Source organism: Dermochelys coriacea, chromosome 2 (genome assembly GCF_009764565.3).
Source record: "Dermochelys coriacea isolate rDerCor1 chromosome 2, rDerCor1.pri.v4, whole genome shotgun sequence".
NCBI classification, from domain to species: domain Eukaryota; kingdom Metazoa; phylum Chordata; order Testudines; family Dermochelyidae; genus Dermochelys; species Dermochelys coriacea.
The window spans coordinates 103,509,527-103,530,601 of record NC_050069.1 but is presented as its reverse complement, the minus strand read 5'-3'; the positions used below and the strand labels follow the sequence as shown (position 1 = coordinate 103,530,601).

The 21,075-nt window shown below is 40.8% G+C and overlaps 1 protein-coding gene across 11 annotated transcripts in view; it reads right to left on the bottom strand.

Moving 5' to 3' along the window:
* Positions 1–21,075, bottom strand: part of ZNF236 (zinc finger protein 236) — a 188,547-nt gene that overhangs the window by 126,311 nt on the left and 41,161 nt on the right. For 9 of the 11 annotated variants that reach the window (XR_006278953.1, XM_043508226.1, XM_043508220.1 and 6 more), the window contains 3 exons: positions 8,214–8,285; positions 2,883–3,086; positions 1,079–1,307 (listed from right to left, as the gene is read on the bottom strand). Coding sequence is in view for 9 of the 11 variants with exons in the window: in XM_043508226.1 (XP_043364161.1) it covers positions 1,079–1,307; positions 2,883–3,086; positions 8,214–8,285 (505 nt within the window). In the remaining 2 variants the exon portion in view is untranslated. The remainder of the gene's footprint in view (positions 1–1,078; positions 1,308–2,882; positions 3,087–8,213; positions 8,286–21,075) is intronic. The other 2 variants (XR_006278954.1, XM_038390763.2) reach the window with 1 other exon arrangement.

Here is a 21,075-nt window from a genome sequence, read left to right as displayed (position 1 = left end):
TGTGGGTAGGATGGACGTCTACATGAAAGAAAGCATCCTGCATATCAAGAGCCGTAAACCATATGCCCTTTTCTAGCAAAGGTATGATGGCTGCTAGGATGACAATACAAAACTTTGGCTTGCATATGAAGTGGTTGAGATGACTGAGGTCTAAGATCAGCCTCCACCCGCCCTTCTTCTTGAGAACCAGGAAATAGGTGGAAAAGAACCCTGCGTCCTCGTAGGTCATAGGAACAGGTTCAACCATTCCCCCAGCAAGACTAATCCATCCCTGGTGACCCCATCAATCCACTTTGGGGTCCCGACCCACAGTTTGAGAACCGCTGATTTAGTGAATAGAGCCCAGTAATTTGAGATTCGAAACTGAAGGCTGACAGAGGACAAGACCCTTCAACCCAGAAGGTCCAGTCACTTGCCCTCTTTCGCCACTAAGGTGGAGCATGGGTGGTGCTGCCAGACTCTCTCCATCGCCACCTCTGTGACCAGGGAATTGGATGGGGTGGTGAAAGAACAGCAACTCAAACCCCTCTGCAGGCACATGGTACCTCTTTTCTCTGCTCCCATGGGGGTGGGGATGCAAGTGGTTGGAGTGTGCCAGACAGTCCGAGCTGGTTGAAGAATGGTGTAGGGCATGGGATTCCTGTTTTGGGATCAACTGTAAGTCTTTGCTTCCTACACAAAGAACAAGCAACATAAGATGACTATTAACCTCTGAGCAGCAGAAGCGTTAAGTATTGCTTGTCACAGAACTCCAACCAACTGGCACTGAAGCAGTACCGGCAATGCCTTTACTGTACTGATCTTCAATCTGATCTAAGGATGAATAGGAAAAATCCAAACTTGGATGCACAGAATGGGGTAGAGAAAATGGAAACCAATGTGCGCACACAAGTTCTGTTAAAAACAAATGAATAAAGTGTTAGTGTTTTTGAAATTCCATAAGCATTTTATTGATATATCAACTGCATGTGTTTTAGGAAGTTCCTATACACTACAGTTACAGGTGCTACATAAAACTGTAAGATATTGTAGTTATTACTGCACAAAAGTTGTATGTAGAAAACATTTCCAACATTACCAGGTAAAAATGGTGACTTTTTCTTTATAACCTTTTTCTCTTTTTTATCCATCTTATCTGGGCTTTCTTGCTCTTTATCTTGTTCTGCATTATTAGGGTCAGCTTGATGATTAGAAAGATTCTGAACATCTGGATTGTGATCCTGAGTTGTAGGATTCTTAGCCTGGCTGCAGTCTGTAGGATGCGCTGAGACTGGAATTGAAGATAGCCCACTGTTTTCTAAGGCTTGCTAAGGCAAAACAAAACTAGAAGATTAGGAAAGAAAAACTACACAAGTTATTCTAAACCTCTGCTCAAACAACTATAAAGGAGATTCAATAGAGTTATGATTAAAGGCATTTAATCAAGTTTCTGACAACTACAAAATTTTAGCTGAATTTCAAAATGGCAAAGATTGAGATATCTTTCCTGTACAAAGGTGATAAACAGTAATACATTTAGCTAATCACATTATTCAACTGGAACTGTTTTTTTCCAGCAATACGTGTACATTACATTATTCGACTGGAACTGGATTTTCTCCAGCAATGTGTACAAGCAATGACTCCCCAGAAAACTAATCAGATCTACAAAGCCCAATTAAAAAGATGTGTTTTCTCTTAAATCTCCGTTCAAATTCTCATTTTTACCAGTTACTTCTAATTTAAAAAAACAATAAGAACTAGATTTATTTTTTTAAAAAAAAATTGTATTCCATTAAAGTTGGAGAGATGATATGTTAAATTGTACTCAAAAAAAAAAGACCTATACATCCAATAACTGGAAAAACTAATCTCAAAGCAGAACAATTTTTTCGCTTTTAGTGGGGAGAGGGTAGTTAAGATTCATAGAATAAGGGTATGTTTACACTACAAATGCTAACCCGTCAATCTAGTGGTGTCTACACTGAGGCTTAGGTCAGCTTAGTTACATCACTCAGGGCTCTGAAATTTTTCACAGCCCTGAGCGCTATAATTAACCTGACCTAACTTTGTAGCGTAGCCCTTAGGCTTTGATAAGATAGCCCTTAGGCTTTGATCCTATTTCATTGTACCCACAGAAAACCCCACTGACCTGATAGGGCTCTGCTCAGGGATAACAGCGCACTGCAGAATTAAGGCCTGAATGTTTCAAAAAGGGGTTCAGATGAATAGTGTGGTTGGCTGGTGCTCAAGAGAAGAGACACTAATACATAAATAGTGTGCAACCTTTTCAGCTTGAAGACTGAACAGATCTGAGAAAGATCAAGGGGCCACGACCACTATTTAAGATGAAAGTTTTCTACCCTGTTCTGTTCCCTTTCTTCCAGCTGAGCCCCAGATGCTACAAAAGAAGCATTAAGAGGCAACTGGAGAGCAATGGGTTTGAGAGAGGGTTGGAGCACTGGGGTTGATCCAAATAGTCCAGCTTAAACATCACAGGGTACAGCTCAGGGAACAAATTCTCAATTCATAATCAAATAGAAAAGTTCTTAACATGCTCATCCTGGATGGCCTCAATTTAGGTCCTTGAATGCCACAAGCAGTCCATGGACCACAGAAAAAAACAACACAAAAAAAAGGACAATCTTAATTTTAAAAAATATTTAGTGTCATTCACTTCCAACTAGTATTTATTGCATTCCAATCTGATCGCAAAATGGGGCCAAAGAAGCATCTTGCTGCACTCTGCACTTTCATTATTTCAATTTTTTCCGTTACGCAAAGAAGTCAGTTCAGGCATACAAACATCTTATTGTTGTAATCAACTGCTGATTTCACTAGAAAGATAAGATAATTACAAGACACTGTTGAAAGACTCTACTTATTATGTAAATACGCCCTACCTGCAAAATGTCTCTATTGAGTCCGACTGCAATATTGAGTTGCTGGCCAGGTTGCTGGGGCTGGTTATTTTCTACTGGACCTGGCTCTGACAGCTCAAGGAGCTGCTGGATGACATCTGTTACAGCCTGTTGCCCTTCTTGACCTGCAGCTGAAGTTGCTTGGTTTTCTGTCTGTTGAAGAAGTGGAGACCGAAAATGTGTAGCCTGAAATATACAGCAGTATATTTGTAAAGGAAAATGAAAGAGATAAGTAAAAAGAAAGTTTGACTTACCAGTCTATTTTCTTTATCTGAAATATGTCTGCTAATTGTCCACTGTGGGGATGTCCACTCATGTAAGACTGGGGAGTTAACAGAGCTGTCATTCAAGGACTGCTGTACCACTAAAGGACTGCTCCTCTAGTCTCCTTCCAGAAGGAGTTTTTCCCAAGCTATACAACTGTAAGCTTACAGCTTGAATTAAGTTTATGATAAAATATTGGCCCCTCACCCATTCTCACAGCTTGGGGACCTATTTTGAATGATTGAATTTTGCAGGTAAGGGTACACAAAAAAATAAATGTAATCACAAAAAATACTTCAAAAAGCTTTTATTTTTTATCAAAAATATTTAAATATATTAGTAAACTGTCTAGCATATTTAATAAAAGTAATGATGCCGCAGTGATACAGTTTCACAGTTAAACAACTGTTAAGCCTTTGTGAAACAGAGACTATTGTATAATGTGTGAACTGGTAATACAGTCCACAAATTATATAAAATAAACTCTCTGTGAATAAGTGCATCATCATATTGGTAGACCTATTGCTGAGAAATAAAATCAACAGCTGCCATCCAGGCTTTCCCTTTTCCCCTTGAAACCATGTACAAGACTGGAAGACCTGGGACAGCCAACCCTGATTACTAAGAAGCCAAATTTGGGAGAAATCAGGAGATTTCCCTATAAAGATCAGCAGGAAGCTGCAAGAAGGGGGGAATGCTCAGGGATCAGAGACTGCTAGGAGTGAGCAGACTCCAGAAGAAAGTCCCAGGAATTAGGACTGAGAGTCCAGCCACATAGGGCCTGGAGTGGTCTACCAAAGTATGGAAGCAAAACCTTCATTCTGTATGGACTTTTGGATGGACTTTGTTTTGGAATCTTGATTTTTTTTTGAAGTTTTATTTAGGTTAATATGTTCAGTCCCCAAGGAGAGGTATTTCTGACCAAGAAAAAACCTTGGTGATGTTTTATTTCAACAGTCCAAGAGGGAAAACTGAGGCTCTCCGCCTGCAGTCTTCCCACAAGACTGCCCTATATTACAGGCCTCCTTAACCAATCCTTCATTGTAGGAAAGTGGCCAACAAAGATGAGCCATCTGGTCCCATCTCTACCACTTTTTTTTCAAACAACTTTTATTGTATTGTATAGAGTAAGTTACTACTTCTAATAAAATTACTTCATACTTCGGGTGCTTTGCAGATTTCCAGTGTCCCTGTCATCTGCTTTAAGCAGGAGACCACCTTTTATCATTTCCTGTTGACAGATGGCGCTCTTCCATTTATCTGACACTTTGGTATTCAGCAGAAGCTAACAATTACTTTACTTGGCTCTCAGGTTTTACGTCTCAGTCACTGTAGTTGAGACACTATATCTTCTGCCAGCAAGCCATCTGCAGTATGTTTGTATTGAGAGAGTACCTGGGGGCACCTGCCACAAAGAAAAATAATATAGACATGATCCGAAAGACAATTTTATAGATTTATCCTTACTGGGGATCAATTCTTCAGCTCTTTGCAGAAATATTTTAGTCTAAATGAACAACAGGCACAGGATACTGATTGCTTTCTTCTTAAAAGCCTCCCTCACTTTATATGCCAAGTCCTTTGGGAAATCTCCTTCAATAACAATTACAAGGTTGTTAATTTAAAAACAAAAGAAAACAACAAAAAATAGTGATACTACAGCAACATTCTTCAGATAAGTCAGGTTTATCTTTTTGATTTTATTTTAATCTACAATTTTCTGCCTTTATATAAGGAAATTCATCCTCCTTGTAATAACCTGTTCCAGGCTAGAAAGTAAGAGACCATAAAACCATAAAACGTCCTCTCTGAACTATAAAGTAATGCCTCCTTCAGTTTCTTCACTTCTTTGATTCAACCTCTTTTTACTCCAAAAATTTAAATAACTTTTGAATGACAAAGTACAATGCTGAAAATAATTTTTGTTCAAGTCTAAAAATCAAACTTTTCCACCCATCTTGGCTTGCTCCCTTTTTCTTTTCTCTTCATCCTTAGAAAGAAGGATGAAGAAGAAATCCAAGGACTCATTCTTCAGCTAATTTTATTTTTCCTTTTTAGAATCTGGAATAAAACAAACAGGGTGGCTAGCCTTATTCTTTCCACTTAACTTGAAAACCACTCGAATATACACTTACTCAGAGAGCTTTTCTTTTATTTCCTTAACAATAAAAAGGACACTGCAACATACATTTGCTGGCCATGCAGTTCTGTTCTTGAGCATACACAGACTAATATTCACTTCTGTTCCTCAAGCAATGAGAAGCCACCTTATCGCTTCAGGGTGCACTAAGTAGAGTCCTGTCTGCATACTACCAAAATGGCTTTAGGATAAATTTCATTTAGTCTTTCACTGTAATTTTTTTTTTTCATTTTGAAAAGCTTTTCCTCCATGGCTCTTTCCATAGCTGAAATACTCTCTTACAGAACTGATAGGGTAAAGACCTTGCCTTCACATTTTGTGATGATTCCAAATAATTAGGATAAAAAAAAATTGTTTCATCTTGCAGTTCCCTCCTTGGAATTGGATGAATAGTTCTGAATCAACATTAAAAAAAGTGAGCTGACACTCACAAGAATAGATATTTGTCACCCTGTACATATACATACATATATATATATATGTGTGTACATATACACACACACACACACACACACACACACACACAAAGTGTTTATCCATCTTATTGAGGACCAGGGTGGCACGATCTCTGCTCAGATCTCAATCTGACAGAAACTCTGTCTAAACAGATTAACAATAATACATATATTCTTCATTTTGTACTTACTGCTGTTAGACCACAGAAAACAATTTTATAAACGGAGGTGCAACAACTTCAGAAACAATACTTTCTGGGAGCAGAATGTAGCAGAGGTCCTTAGAGGAGCAAGCAGTCCTAGATTGACAGCTCTATAAGCTGCCCATTCTTCAGCAAGAGGAGGACAACCCTTCATTGAAGGGCTGGCTGAACATAATACTGAAGGGGAAAACACTCGATTAGACAACCCATTTAGACAGCATGTGTGTGCATCTGCACCTACACAGTAGATCAGGTGTTATGTATGTTTATATATGTTCACACATAGGTCATAATGTTTCAATGAAACCACAGAAAAGTTTTATTTATCATTTCCATAATGTTCCCCCATTATATTTATAAAAGTGGCAAAGATTTCCTTCCAGGCTGTAACTTTGAATGCTTATCATGTGGCCAACTTATAATACAGCACAAAGAGCTAAATGTTTTATTACTGTTCCATAATAAAGATGTCTGCCATCCATTCCTTTTAAGAATAAGAAAGCATGGTATTGTTTAGCTTTAAAAAAAAAAACCACACTTTTACTCTTTCCTATCATAAAAATAGTAAAGAACTGTATTTGTCAGACCCGTAATCAACAAGGGTTTGTACCATTTACAAAAAAACCCTGCATTTTAGTGAAAGCAAAATATTTACAAATAAGTTTTCACACTTAAGAGTCTAAGAGACTTAATACCCAATTTTGAGAGGTGCAACCCACTGACTTCAAATTTGAGTTGTAGGCAATAACATATGAAAATCTGACAATTTTACCAAGAGCAAATGTATATAGCAATGGGAATGCTAATCAGGTGACTATGTGGCTGAAATACCTGCCCTCATTAACTATTCTGGGAATGAAGTCCTGGGGGGGGGGGGGAGTACAGTAGACTAAAGTTTCCCCCTCAATCTCTACTACTCAGTCTTTGCTAGCCACCTGCTCACTGCTGATTCTGCTCCGGTTGCTGAGTTATTAAATAGTGGACTCCTTTCTCTGTACACCTGCTTCTTTCTGGAGCCCCACTCAGCCAACATCTCTGTCATAATGAGGAAGCAGAAAAGGCTAGAAGCAGTGTAAATTCAGACCACCAGGGTGCTCACTGACTGCTTAATCACCAGCTGCATAAGAAATGGCTTCTCCTATCCATTAATGATAAGAGGGGGAAAATGGGTGACCAGTTAAGAACACAAGAATGGCCACACTGGGTCAGACAAAAGGTCCATCTAGCCCAGTATCCTGTCTTCTGACAGTGGCCAATGCCAGGTGCCCCAGAGGGAATGAACAGAACAGGTAATCATCATGTAATCCATTCCGTCGCCCATTCCCAGCTTCTGGCAAAGTTTTGCCTTGAGCATTGTTTGACAACTGCATCTTATTCATATTAAGCCCTTGTCTTTCTTAAGCACCAAGCCGTCATGCAAAATATATAAGGAATGCCATTTGCAAACCCAATGGACTATGTATACTGTATTCCAAAGCATTCTAGCTAAAATATCCTTCGTAAGAAAGTATTTTCAAGTCCTAATTTTATTTCTTCTCTATAACAATACCTTTCTCCTCTCAGATAATCTACCTATTCTTGATTATTTATAACTTCCCCACTTTCCACCAAACAAAAGGTAGCTGAGCTTATAGAGATTGATTCAACAAAAGAAGTTGAAATCTGCCAAAGAAAGCAATATATTTTAAAAGACAACTGCCTTTTATGAAGGTCAGGGATGGGGGTTTTAATTATAAAATGATATATTAAAAAAAGCATTTCATAGTACACCATCTGCCACCAACTCTTATGCTGGGGCTTCCTAGAGAGTCCTGGGAAGTGTAGCCTTGAAGTTCTCTTCCACAGTTCTTGCATTGCATGAGTCCTCCCTAATGGATGCACTCCCTAATGCTTTTATGGTACACTAGTCATCTTACCTGCCGTACAGGGACTGGAATGGGGGTATCTGACCTGTTTTCCAAGAGTTTTTGCAAGGAGTTATGTATGCAGTTATCAGGAAATGTTTATGAATTGACTTGTTATACTCTGAATTAACTGTTTACAAGCATTAACAGATTTGCATTCATAAATTGGGCACAGCATTATATAAGGCCCTTTAATCAAATATCAACCCACCTTCCAGAGGACTGTGTGTTTGTTAATACATAATATTAATAAATGTTTGCAAAGTTCTGAAAGCTGCAATTCCCCTTTTAACATGCCTGCCATTTCAGTACTGACACAAATAAATTAAGAAAATCTCTATACTTACGTTCTTCCATTTATTATCAACAGGTTGCATCAGGTTAGCAGGAGACGTCATTAGAGGCTGGGCCACAGGATCCTACAAACAAAAGAATGGCAAAGATAGTAAGCTACTGTATTAAATGAAAAAAAAAAACAACTTTATATTAAAGTGTAAAACTTACAAATTAGCTTTCAATAACATCAAAACCACAGCTAGAGTAAAAGAGACACTTTAGGGGTTGGAGACATTTCCAGGGTTCTCTTCATAGTGCATATACATTAACTTGGGGGTTCTCACAACAAAATTTTTGGTGGCCTCAGAGTGCAGCCACCAACTCTTGCTGGCGGCCACTCCGAGAATTTTTCATGAAGTACTTAATTCACTTTAAGAAACAACAAATAAGTATGCAAATATACATGTCCATTGCAATTTATTCGTGTAGAGTTAAGTTCCCTCTAAGCTGTGCAGCTGGGCGACTGTCCAGCAGGCTATCAAATGCTGCACGCTTCAGGTGTCCCTCCTCCCCACTGCTGTGCTGCTCCTGCCCTCTAACTTGAAGCTGCTCCTGGGAGCCTCCTGCTTGCTGCGCGGGAGGGGGCACTGATGTCAGGGTATCCTCCTCTGCCCATCCCCGTACCCCATCTCCACAGAGCGGGGGGAGGGGGAAGCTTGCTGGCAGCTACTGCTGTGGTTGAACATGCCAATCTACTTAAAAAGGCAGGTCTCTCCGAGAGCAGGTCTACACAACGGGGCTAAGTCGACCTAAATTACGCAACTCCAGCTACGTGAATAATGTAGCTGGAGTCAACATACTTTAACGTCAACTTATTGCAGCGTCTACACCGCCCTAGGTACGGGAGAAACTCTCCCGTTGACTTACCTTATGCTTCTCGTTCCAGTGGAGTACTGGAGAGCGATCAGCGTTCAATGTAGCGGGTCTTCACTAGACCCGCTAAATCAACCGCCAGTGGATCCATTGCTGAAGCACTGATCCACAGTAAGTAGAGACAAGCCCACCCCCCCCATACACATAGTCTTTCACACTCGCCTCCCAACAGATACTTGTACTACTGTTGTTACTTCTTCCAACGTGTGTTATTTTAGTTTTTTGACTGGTCTATGCATTTCATAATCTTTATTCCTCTCTTACGCTTAAATTTAAATTCTTTCAGTAACGAGTTCTAAAATGCCTAACCCGTCCTGGCTGTAGTAATTATCCTTATGGTAATTTTTGAAAAAATATATTATATCTAGGTTTTTGGTTTCTGCTGGGGGCACACATCCGCACATTATCTCAATATGGGGCACATAAAATTCTTTCTGCACATGGATGGAAAAAATTAGAGGGAACGCTGATATAGGGTTGTTAGGGTTTTTTGCAGACTCAATAATAAAAATAATATAGGGTTGCCTCTATTCTTACTGGACCTAAACAGAATAAAAACAAACAAGATGCTTTCCACGTTCTTGTCTTTTGCTGTTGTAGTTTTTTTTTGCTTTTTTGGTTGCTTCTTTTTTTTTAAGACTTGCTAGCTAGTAAGTCTGCTTCTTTGAAAAGTGATATTTGTACATTTGTTAATATTTTTCACAGCAGCAGACTTGCTAGCTAGCTGGGAGGTAGCAAAAAAAGTGATATTAACAAACCATACAAATATCACTCTTCACAACAGACTTACTCAGCCATGGCAAGCCGGGGGACAAATTAAGCCGTGGATGAGCCAATCGTTGGGGAGGCAACAGGGGCCAAAGGTGATGGGGGTGGGTTAGTGAGCCCCTGGCCAGCACCCACTGCCATGCGGCTGAACACCAGAGCCGGAACCCAAAGCTTGGTGGCTAGCACCATGTAGCCAGGATCAGAGAACATGGCTGAAACCCAAGGTTGGAGAATGCAGCAGGGGCCAGGGGCAATTGGAAGGGGGTCGTTAGCCCACTTCCGCCACCACTTGGCTGCTGGGGCTGGATCTGGTGGCCCGCAGCCACAGCCTGAAACCTTTCGGCCGAGGGACGGAGCCCGCCACCATGTGGCCATAACCCAGGACCAGAAGAGACAGCGGGGGCCAGGGGTGGGGTTAAGCCAGGGGACAGAGCCAGGTGATGGTGCCTGCCACCCCACAGCTGAAGCCAGAAACCCAAGTCCCACTGCACCCGGCAAGGTGGTGAACTCACATCGTCTGCCTTCTCCTCTAGCATCTGTAGCTCCAGAGAAGGGCAGGGTAGGAGAGGTGATGCTGCTTTGTCCCCTCCCCTGCACCCCCCATCACCACCCAGGCAGCTGTGGACACACGAAAAGAGAAACACTGTCCTAAGATATGCCTTCCAGTAACCAGACAGTTATATTTAGTATCAAAGCAAGCTTCTTGGGTAGGATGTGTGCATAGATATTTTTTGTTTATTTTACTATTAAATTAACATTACCATTGTGCCTAGGTGCCCCAGTCAAGGAGCAGAACCCGACTGTGCAAGGCACTATGACAAACAAAGAACAAAAAATGGTCCCTGCCCCAAAGAGCTTATAATCCAAGTATAAAACAGGAGACAACAGATGGATACTGACAGACAGTCCAAGGAAACACAGAGATATAGGAGATTATATATATATAAGAGAGAGAGATTGTATCAACTCCTATCCCCAAAAAGATACAAGTGAACTTAATAGTTGCAGGGAAAAATACGCTTTCCAAACAGTATTCACGCTGTTTAAAACAGAAAAATAAATCCTTTGACCTTACAGTAATAATGCTATAACCTGTATAAACAAAAAAAGCCATTTGGCTTCCTTTATTGTTATTTGAGCAATTCCTCTCACAAACTGCTTTCTAACATTCCGTTTCATCCCAACATTGCCCCCAAAGCATGCTAAGCTCTATATATCCAACTGGATTGAGACAAAATATGGTAAGTCTCATTTGCTATTGTCGTTTTTAAAACCAAGCAGCTATTACTAGGTTTGGTTTTTCCCTAATCCTTGGAACTCAAAATGCATCAAGGTCAGCAAACCTTGGGGAAAAAAAAATGGGGGTGTTACATGACCTTTGGCTTCAGCCCCACGGGTCATGTCTGCTGGGGCTCATGGCTTCAGCCTCGCTCCTGTTGAAGCCACAAGACCAATAGGTGCCTCCCATGGGGATGAAGCCCTGAGTCCCAGCAGGCGTACTCCAGCTCTCAAACTTCTAAGGACTGTCACATGTGGCTCGGAGGGTCAGTAAGTTTGGCCACCCCTGCTCTAGTGGTTCTTTCTGAAGGAGAGAATCCTTAATTTTGATATCCTGAAATACCTGTTCAGGTTTGTGAAGTCCAGAAAGAGTCTTATACCAACAACCTTCATGGGGAATGAAGAAATACCAGGAATTCTTTGCTATCAATAGATTAGGAAGACAGCTTTTATGGATTCCCTTGATAGCAGAGAGTCCACCTTCTATAGGAAGACATTATCATGAAATGAAAAGGAGGACTTGTGGCACCTCAGAGACTAACAAATTTATTTGAGCATAAGCTTTCATGAGTACAGCTCACTTCATGCATCCGATGAAGTGAGCTGTAGCTCACGAAAGCTTATGCTCAAATAAATTTGTTAGTCTCTAAGGTGCCACAAGTCCTCCTTTTCTTTTTGCGAATACAGACTAACACAGCTGCTACTCTGAAACCTGTCATGAAATGAGTCTTTAAGGAGAGAGGGAGCGAGGACCTGGTGCAGAAGTGGTTGGATAATGCTGCCAGCTTCCTGTTTACAGTGTCACCTGAAAGTGAGAACAGGCATTTGCATGGCAATGTTGTAGCTGGCGTAGCAAGATATTTATGTGCCAGATGCATTAAAAATTCATATGTCCCTCCATGCTTCAACCACCATTCCAGAGGACATGTGTCTATGCTGATGATCACAGAACTGGAAGGAACCTTGAGAGGTCATCTAGTTCAATTCACTGCACTCATGGCAGGACTAAGTAATAAACAAACCATGGATTCTGCTTGATAACAATCCAAAGCAGTGAGGACAGAGCATGTTCATTTTCATCATCTGAGTCAGATGCCACAAGCAGAAGGTTGATTTTCCTTTTTGGTGGTTTGGGTTCTGTAGTTTCCGCACCAGAGTATTGCTCTTTTAAGATTCTGAAAGCATGCTCCCCACCGCGTCCCTCTCAGATTTTGGAAGGCACTTCCAATTCTTAAACTCTGAGTTGAGTGCTATAGCTATCCTAATGGTTAACTTTTTAAACAACATTTACATCCCTAATCTGCAGTGAAAGTGTTCTTAAAACAAACAACATGTGAGAGGTCATCATCCAAGACTGCTATAACATAAAATATATGGCAGAATTTGCATATCACAGAACAGGAGACATACAATTCTCCCCCCAGGAGTTTAGTCTCAAATTTAATTAATGCTTTATTTTTATTTTTTTAAAAACACGCTTCATCAGCATGGAAGCATGTCCTCTGGACTGGTGGTCAAAGCATGAAGGGACATAATGTTTAGCATATCTGGCACGTAAATACCTTGCAATGTCTACTCCAAAAGTGCCATGCAAACGCCGGTTCTCAGTTTTGAGTGACACTGAAAGTAAGAAGTGGGCAGCATTATCTCCCATAAATGTAAACAAATTTGTTTGTCTTAGCAACTGGCTGAACAAGTAGTAGAATTGAGTGGACTCAGAGGCTCTAAAGTTTTATATTGTTTTATTTTTGAATGAATATTTTTTGTATATAATTCTACATTTGTAAGTTCAACTTTCATGATAAAGAGAGTGCACAACAGTATTTGTATTAGGTGAACTGAAAAATACTATTTCTTTTGTTTTTCACAGTGCAAATATTTGTAATCAAAAATAAATGTAAAGTGAGCAGTGTACACTTTGTATTCTGTGTTGTAACTGAAATATGTATTTGAAAATGCAGAAAAACATCCAAAAAAATTTAATAAATTTCAGTTGGTACTCTATTGTTTAACAGCGCAATTACAATTGTGATAAACCATGATTAATTTTTTTTAGTTAATCGTATGAGTTAACTGATAGACCCTAGTCTATTCCACTTCAGGTGACTCCCAAGCAGTCAACTATGGAGAAGCATTCAGAATCTATCAGAAAAGTGACTGCAGAATAGCCCTCCCAAAGTCAGCATCATCCCTGGGGCCAATGAAATGGCATAGGCTTGGTAAATGTGTGAATAGGAGTCTAGCTCTACATATATCTGGCAACACAATGTTGTTTAAGACGTTCAGGGATGCCACTTGTACCCTAGTGGGATGTGCAGTTTTCTTGAAAGGCAGTGCTGATTTTACAACAACACGACGTCGAAATGCAGATGATCAATCTAGAAATATGCTATGATGTAACCACCACTCTGTTCACGCAGAAAACAAGTAATTGCAGTGAAAATCTAAACGGTTTTGTCCTGTTAAAATAAAAGGCAAGAGCACAGCAGGCACCCAGGGAATGAAGTTTTATCTCATCCTTGTGAGAATGTGGTTTAGGAAAAAAGGTAGGTAAAAAGATGATGATTGAGATGGAAATCAGCAACCAGAGAGAAACTTAGCAATCTTATCTTTGTATATAAAAAATAATGATATCTGGAGAGAATGCCATTAATGCTAGCAACCCTCCTAAGTGGAAGTACCTGCCACTAGAAAAGCAACCTTAGTCAATAAATACCAGAGAGGACAAGAAGCCATTAGTTCAAACTTAGTAGCCATTAACGTGGACAATACTAAATTCAAATCCCACAGGGAAAATTGTCTCTCTAAAAAGAAAAAAAAGTCTAGATATTCCTTTTGAAAAATCTTACCGATATAGGATTTGAAAACATCCGATGGCCACGCACAGCAAGATAAAAAGCTGAAATTGCAGTGAGGTACTGTTAGGTAGCTGAGACAAAGATCTGACTCATTCAGATGTAGTAAATACTCCAGAACATTCTGAATCCTTGCCTGGGCAGGAAAAACATTCCTCTCGCTCAGCGACAAACTTTTCTATTTGTGCAGGTAAGTGACTCAGGTGGACAATTTTCTACTATTTAATAAAACATTCTGCATGGCTAGTGAATAGTCTCTCTCTCCATTGAGAATTACCCTGGGCATCAAGGGTATAAGGAGGAAAAGTACAGAGCAGACCCACACTCCATAACAACAGAAACAGATCTGTGAGCAAACCTAGACTTTATCCCGTTCTGATGCAGAAACAATGGCATTCCCTGTTTCACTTCATAGTGAATAGGCCCACAGTTAGCATGCCCCAAGTTTGAAAAATGCTCTTATTGTGTCAACCTTCAGTGACCATTCGTGATCTCTGCTCAAGGATCTGCTGAGGTGATCTGCCAGAGACTTCTGGAACCCTGATGTTCTGAGCTATATTTCATTTTAGGGCTGTCAAGCGATTAAAAAAAAATCACAATTAAAAAAAATAACCACGCTATTAAACAATAATAGAATACCATTTATTTAAATATTTTTGGATGTTTTCTACATTTTCAAATATATTGATTTCAATTACAACACAACACAGAACACAAAGTGTATAGTGATCATTTTTTATTACAAATATTAGCACTGTAAAAAGAAATAGTATTTTTCAATTCACCTAATACAAGTACTGTAGTGCAACCTCTTTATCATGAAAGTTGAACTTTCAAATGTACAATTATGTACAAAAAATAACTGCATTCAAAAATAAAACAACATAAAACTTTAGCGCCTATAAGTCCACTCAGTCCTACTTCTTGTTCAGCCAATCACTCAGACAAACAAGTTGTTCACATTTGCAAGAGATAATGCTGCCTTCTTCTTGTTTACAATGTCACCTGAAAGTGAGAACAGGCATTCACATGGCACTGATGTAGCCTGCATCGCAAGATATTTACCTGCCAAATGCGCTAAAAATTCATATGTCCCTTTATGCTTCAACCACGCAGAGGACATGCGTCCATGCTGATGATGGGTTCTGCTCGATAACAGTGGGGACCGACATATGTTCGTTTTCATCATCTGAGCCAGATGATACCAGCAAAAGGTTGATTTTCTTTTTTGGTGGTTTGTGTTCTGTAGTTTCTGCATTGGAGTGTTGCTCTTTTAAGACTTCTGATTCAAACCTCGTCCCGCTCAGATTTTGGAAGGCACTTCAGATTCTTAAACCTTGGGTCAAGCACTGTAGCTATCTTTAGAAATCTCACATTGGTACCTTCTTTATGTTTTGTCAAATCTGCAGAAAGTGTTCTTAAAATGCATAGCATGCACTAGGTCATCATCTGAGACTGCTATAACATGAAATATATGGCAGAATTTGCATAACAGAACAGGAGACATACAATTCTCCCCCCTCAAGAAGTTCAGTCTCAAATTTAATTAACACATTTTTTTCTTTTTTAAACAAGCATCATCAGCATGGAAGCATGTCCTCTGGAATGGTGGCCAAAGCATGAAGGGCATATGAAGGTTACCATAGCTGGCATGTAAATACCTTGCAATGCTGGCTACAAAAGCGCCACGTGAATGCCCATTCTCACTTGCAGGTGACACTGTAAATAAGAAGTGGGCAGTATTATCTCCCATAAAAGTAAACAAATTTGTTTGTTTTAGAAATTGGTTGAACAAGAAGTAGGACTGACTGGACTTGTAGGCTCTAAAGTTTTACATTGTTTTGTTTTTAAGAGCAGTTCCGTAACCAAAAATAAAAAAAATAAAAATCTACATTTGTAAGTTGCATTTTCACGATAAAGAAATTGCATTACAGTACTTGTATGAGGTGAATTGAAAAATACTATTTCTTTTATAATAAAATATAATATAAAGTGAGCACTGTACACTTTGTATTCTGTGTTGTAATTAAAACCAATATATTTGAAAATGTAGAAAAAATCCAAAATATTTAATAAATTTAAATTGGTATTCTAATGTTTAACAGCGTGAGTAAAACTGCAATTAATCGAGATTAATTTTTTTTTAGTTAATCGCATAAGTTAACTGCGATTAACGGCCAGCCCTATTTCATTTTGAATGCAAAAATTCCAGAAAGGCTGGCTATTACGAGGCTGTCAAGCTGATCTGCCCCTCCTCTCCACCCAGCCCCTCAGGTAAAACATTGCTGTCATATTGTCTACAAGTACTTGAACATACTTGCCCTGTCTCTGGTGGAGAAAAACCTGGCAGAAAAACTCTGAAAATTGCCCTCAATTATACAACATTTGTATGGGGGGTTTGTTTGCCCACAGACCTTGAGCTTGCAAGGGACACATGTGCATCCCAGCCCAAGGAAGATGTGTCCATGACCAGAGTCAGAGTAGGAAGGGAAGAGGAGGAGACAAAGAGACATTGAACTGGACTCTCCACCACTTCAAGGAAGATGGCACACTTGCAGGTCTGTGAATCAATGTGTCCAGAGGGTGAGTTAACAGACAGTAGATTAATTTTAACCAGCCTTAAAGACATCTCAGGTATAGTTTGGCACGCTGAGTCACCTACATGCAAGAGGCCACATGTCCTAAAAGTTGCATCCAGTTTCTCATCATTGTTTGTGGATAAGCTTGGAGGAAACTGCATAATTCCAGGATCACTTGAAACCTGACCTGGGGAAGATATAGCATTGTTGAGGCTGAATCTAGCAATGCTTCGATAAACTCAATTCTCTGCACCGGAAAGAGACTGTATAATCAGGCTCAGCTGGTCAAATACAATCTGAATTGCTCTGATGCCTTTTGTTATCAGGAATGCCACCAAATAAACCAGTCATCCAGAAAGGGATATACCTGAAGAGCGATTCTGTGAAGAAGGGCAGCTACTCCAACCATGCATTCGATAAACACTCTGGGAGCTGATGACAGACCAAAGGGGAGGACAATAAATCTGAGAAACCTCTTCTGGTGTAATGAATGGCCACACGAGAGCAGCATACCAATCTTCAGGATTGAGTGATGGGATACGCGATGATAAGGATATCATACAAAACTATCTTTCTTATGTATTTGTTTAAGTTTTGTAGGTCTAAGATGGGCCTTAGCCAGCAATCCCACACACATACACTTTGATTTCTGTGTAAGGAAACGCCTCAAATAAAAATCTCTCCTCCAACACAGTGAGGAAGAACCACTAACATGAGAAGGAACCTGGTGAGGGACAGGGACAGGGAAGCAGATCTAGTTCTTTGCTGTAACATGTAGTCCAGTTCCACAGTGCTTAGAACCCATTTGTCAATAGTGATGGCTTTTCAGGCACCTAGGAAATCAGATCATATGTTTCCAAATGGAGGTCAAGAAGAAAAAGATCCCCGATAATGAATATGTTGCTCTCTGACTGAGCACTGCTTTGACATAGTAGGGTGCTGTTCTAAGCTGTTCTATGAAATGTGTGCTTCATTCCAGATAAGTCCAGCTATCATTGAGGGTAACAGGATTGCCTCTGCCGCTGCTATTGAGGAAACTGATTCCTGGAGAGGGGAATAGGGAATCACCCTGGAATCTGAGGGTGTGTAGCAGCTCTCTTCTTTTCCCAGAAAACAGTGAGGAACCCTTAAAGGACAAATCCTCAATAATTTGTTGTTCCTGTATAGATATGCTCAAATATTTCATCCATAAGGAAGAGTGCATCGTAACTGAAATCACCACCACTCTCACTACCAAACTCATTGCATCTAGAGCAGCCTGGAGTGATATTCAAGCCAAAAGACAATCCTTAGTCAGCACAGCCCAGAGTTGTTCTTTGGCATCACCAGAAACCTTATCTCCGAACTTGGACAAGTATCTACGTTTCAATAATCATATCTTGACAGCCAAGACTGTTGGCTATGTGGACAGGAAAGCCTTCTTGAGAGGAAGATGGAGAGGTGTTGCCATAGAGAGGTAAAGGAGTTTCAGTAATATACCTGTCTCGGCCATGACAGTGCTGTGAAAATAACCTTCACCCCTTCCTGTTTGAGCAAGATCTTGAGAATTAGAGGTAGGGGTGGGTAAGCATACAGCAAGACACGGGGTCATGGTGTTGTTAAGACATCTCCCAACCAATTGTGACTGCATTCTCCCTTGAAGCAGAGAAAAATGACATTTTGTATTGGTTGCGGTAGCAAAACGGTCTGCTCCCAGGTTTGGCAGATACTGTGGAAGACACAATTGTTGAGTTCCCATTCATGGTCCTGAGGGAAATTCTTGCTCAGAGTGACTCCAGTCATGTTCTGGATATCTGGCAGATAGAAATTTCAGCAATTTATCTGACGGGGAATGAACCAGTTCCACAGTGTTAGCAATTCTACAGATAACTGGGATCTTGCTTCACCTTGTCAGTTTATATAATACATTGCTGCCCTGTTGTCTGGCATTACCCTACAGAGTGGCCCTGAATGTCATGAAGTACTGACAAGCATATCAGATTGACCTTGGTTCTAAAATGATAATATGATGCATAATCTCGTGTGGACCACCTGCCCTGAACTCTGGCCCCTTACAGATGGGGCCCCCCGAATCCAAAAAAGAGGTATCCATCATGAGGATTTTTAAGGGTGGAGAGTGAGAGGGAGGGTGTGAGAATTCTGTTCTCTTGCAGGACTTTCAATGGGTCTTTCAATACCTGAGAGAAAGATTCCAGAACTTTTGAAAGCGTTTGGAGAAACTGTGCCTGTATGGGGTATATGCTGTCCTTAGCTACATCTGGAACCACCCGAGATGCATTCTCTGGTGAAGCGTGACAAATGTGGAGGCAGACATTTAGTCTAGGAGCCGTAGGCACATCCATGCATTGTTTGAAGCCACTGTTGTAGTGTAGAGATTAGGCTGGTCATAGTGGAGAATCTCTCCTGGGACAGGTAGGCTCTAGCAGTCAGAGAATCTAGAGTAAATCCAGTGAAGTCTATCCTGTAGACTGTACCGTTGTCAGTTTAGACTTCTTCAGATTCATACAGAGACCTAAGGGCTGAAATAGGGCCTTGGAGCCAACTCTTCAGGAACCAGCAGTCCAAATATGACATAGGTGAGCTGTTACCACTGTGAGGACCTTTGTAAAGACCCTAGGGGTCATGCAGAGCCCAAAAGGAGAGGACTCAATGCTAACGATCTGGGTCTATTATGAAACATACCAAATGCCTGTGGAAGGGACAGATAGCTACATAGAAATAGGCATCATAGAGGTCACAGGCAACAAACCAGTCTTCCAAATGCAGGGATGGCATCATGGTGACCAGCATCACCATCCTGACGTGACTTGAAATGACATAAGAATTTAAGTTTTTGAGATCGAGCACTAGTCTCCATCCTCCGCCCTTCTTGGGAACTAAGAAATACTAACTCCGGGGAATCAGTTTGATCACACACACATCCCAAAAGGTAGAAGAGCTTGGGCCGCCTGCTTTAACAGCTCTTCATGAGAAAGGTCCCTGAAGAGGAAGAAGGAAGGGAGAGGGATATAGAGTGGAATTGGATGGAATGTCCTATATTGACCATCTCTAGTATCCATTTGACGGAGATGATGTGCTCTTAGGCAGATAGGAAATGGGATAGTTGGTATCCAGAAGAAGGGATGGATGGCAGAATTATGCAGCAGAGGATCCAAAGAAATGTGCCTCTTGTGCCTCTCTTACTGCCCAGGGAGAATGTGGTGCCAGAGAATGTTTTGTCGGTGCCTGTGCATGATTATACAATGCCAATGGGTGTTAGAGTTTCTTTCTAGCTGGCACCCCATAAAACTATTTACCAAAGTACTCCCAGGAGTTCCAGTAAGACTACTGGGGTAAGGGAAGGTCCGCAATGGCATTCATATCATCTAGGTCTAGGGCACTTGGAGGGCTCCAGAAGGTTCTCTTCAGTAAATGGACTCATAAGGGTGTGATGGTATGGTACCGAGGGAGAGCCCTGTACCGAGACCTCAAGTCACAAGTATCATCCCCTGGGCTAAAAAAAGGGGGAGGGGGGTACTAGGCATCGGTGCCAGTACCAAGGTTGGACATCTGACAGAGACTCAGGCTGCAGCTGTCAAAACAGTACTAAAAAGAGGTTGCTCTAGTAGACCACCTTAGCAGGGGAGACACGGGTTCATTCGAAACAAGGAGGTCCTGCGGGAAAAGGAATGTGGAGGGTAGTGGAGGGCAATGATAGCCTATGGTCGGAGACTAAATCAGTGACAGAGTCAGGAAAATGGATAGGTGCCAAGTGCCAAGGAGATGTTGGTGCATGCAGTACCAAAAAGCCAACAAAGGAGCTTAAACAAGGCAATGGTGCCAGAACATGGGGGAGAAGACCTATGAAAACTAAGAAGTGCTGGGATAGAAGCCACACTGTGAGCAGAACACTTATCTGCACAAGATTTCTTATGGGGTACTGACACCTCCGTTTCCACTTCAGTTGGAGCCTCAGCAATACTCCTTAAGGGACACAATGTCTCCCAAGAATGAGATTTACAGGATGACCTACTCTTCTTGTTTCTCTAATAGATGAAAGAGGCTTCTTCCTTTATGAAGTAGTAGCCTCTGGGGCTGCTGTCAGGGTTGAAGCAGTAATTGAGCAGCATGGGATGCTGAGGCTGATGTACTGAGGAAAGCACATCCCCTAGAGCTAGGGAGTATTACATTAATAGAAGTTTCAACCTAGCCTTTCTGTCCTTCCTAGACCGGTCTTTAAACCATAAGAGACCCCCAGAAGCTTTTGAATGTACCATGAAATCTTTCTATTTATTTATTATTATTGCTATTGCAGTGTGAAAAATGTTTCTCTGGAGTCTGAACCTTGACAAAAAATAATTGACTACCACTGGTGTAAGATGTTGACCATCCTCCCAAAAAGGTCGTAAATTTTTTTGAAATTGCTTAGAGCCAACACTGCAACCAAACCAATATTCTTATCCAGGGAAGTGGCATCCACTGTGTTCCCAGTCGGTAGTCCTCCATTTCTTGAGGGCCTTAGCATCCCACACATCAATATA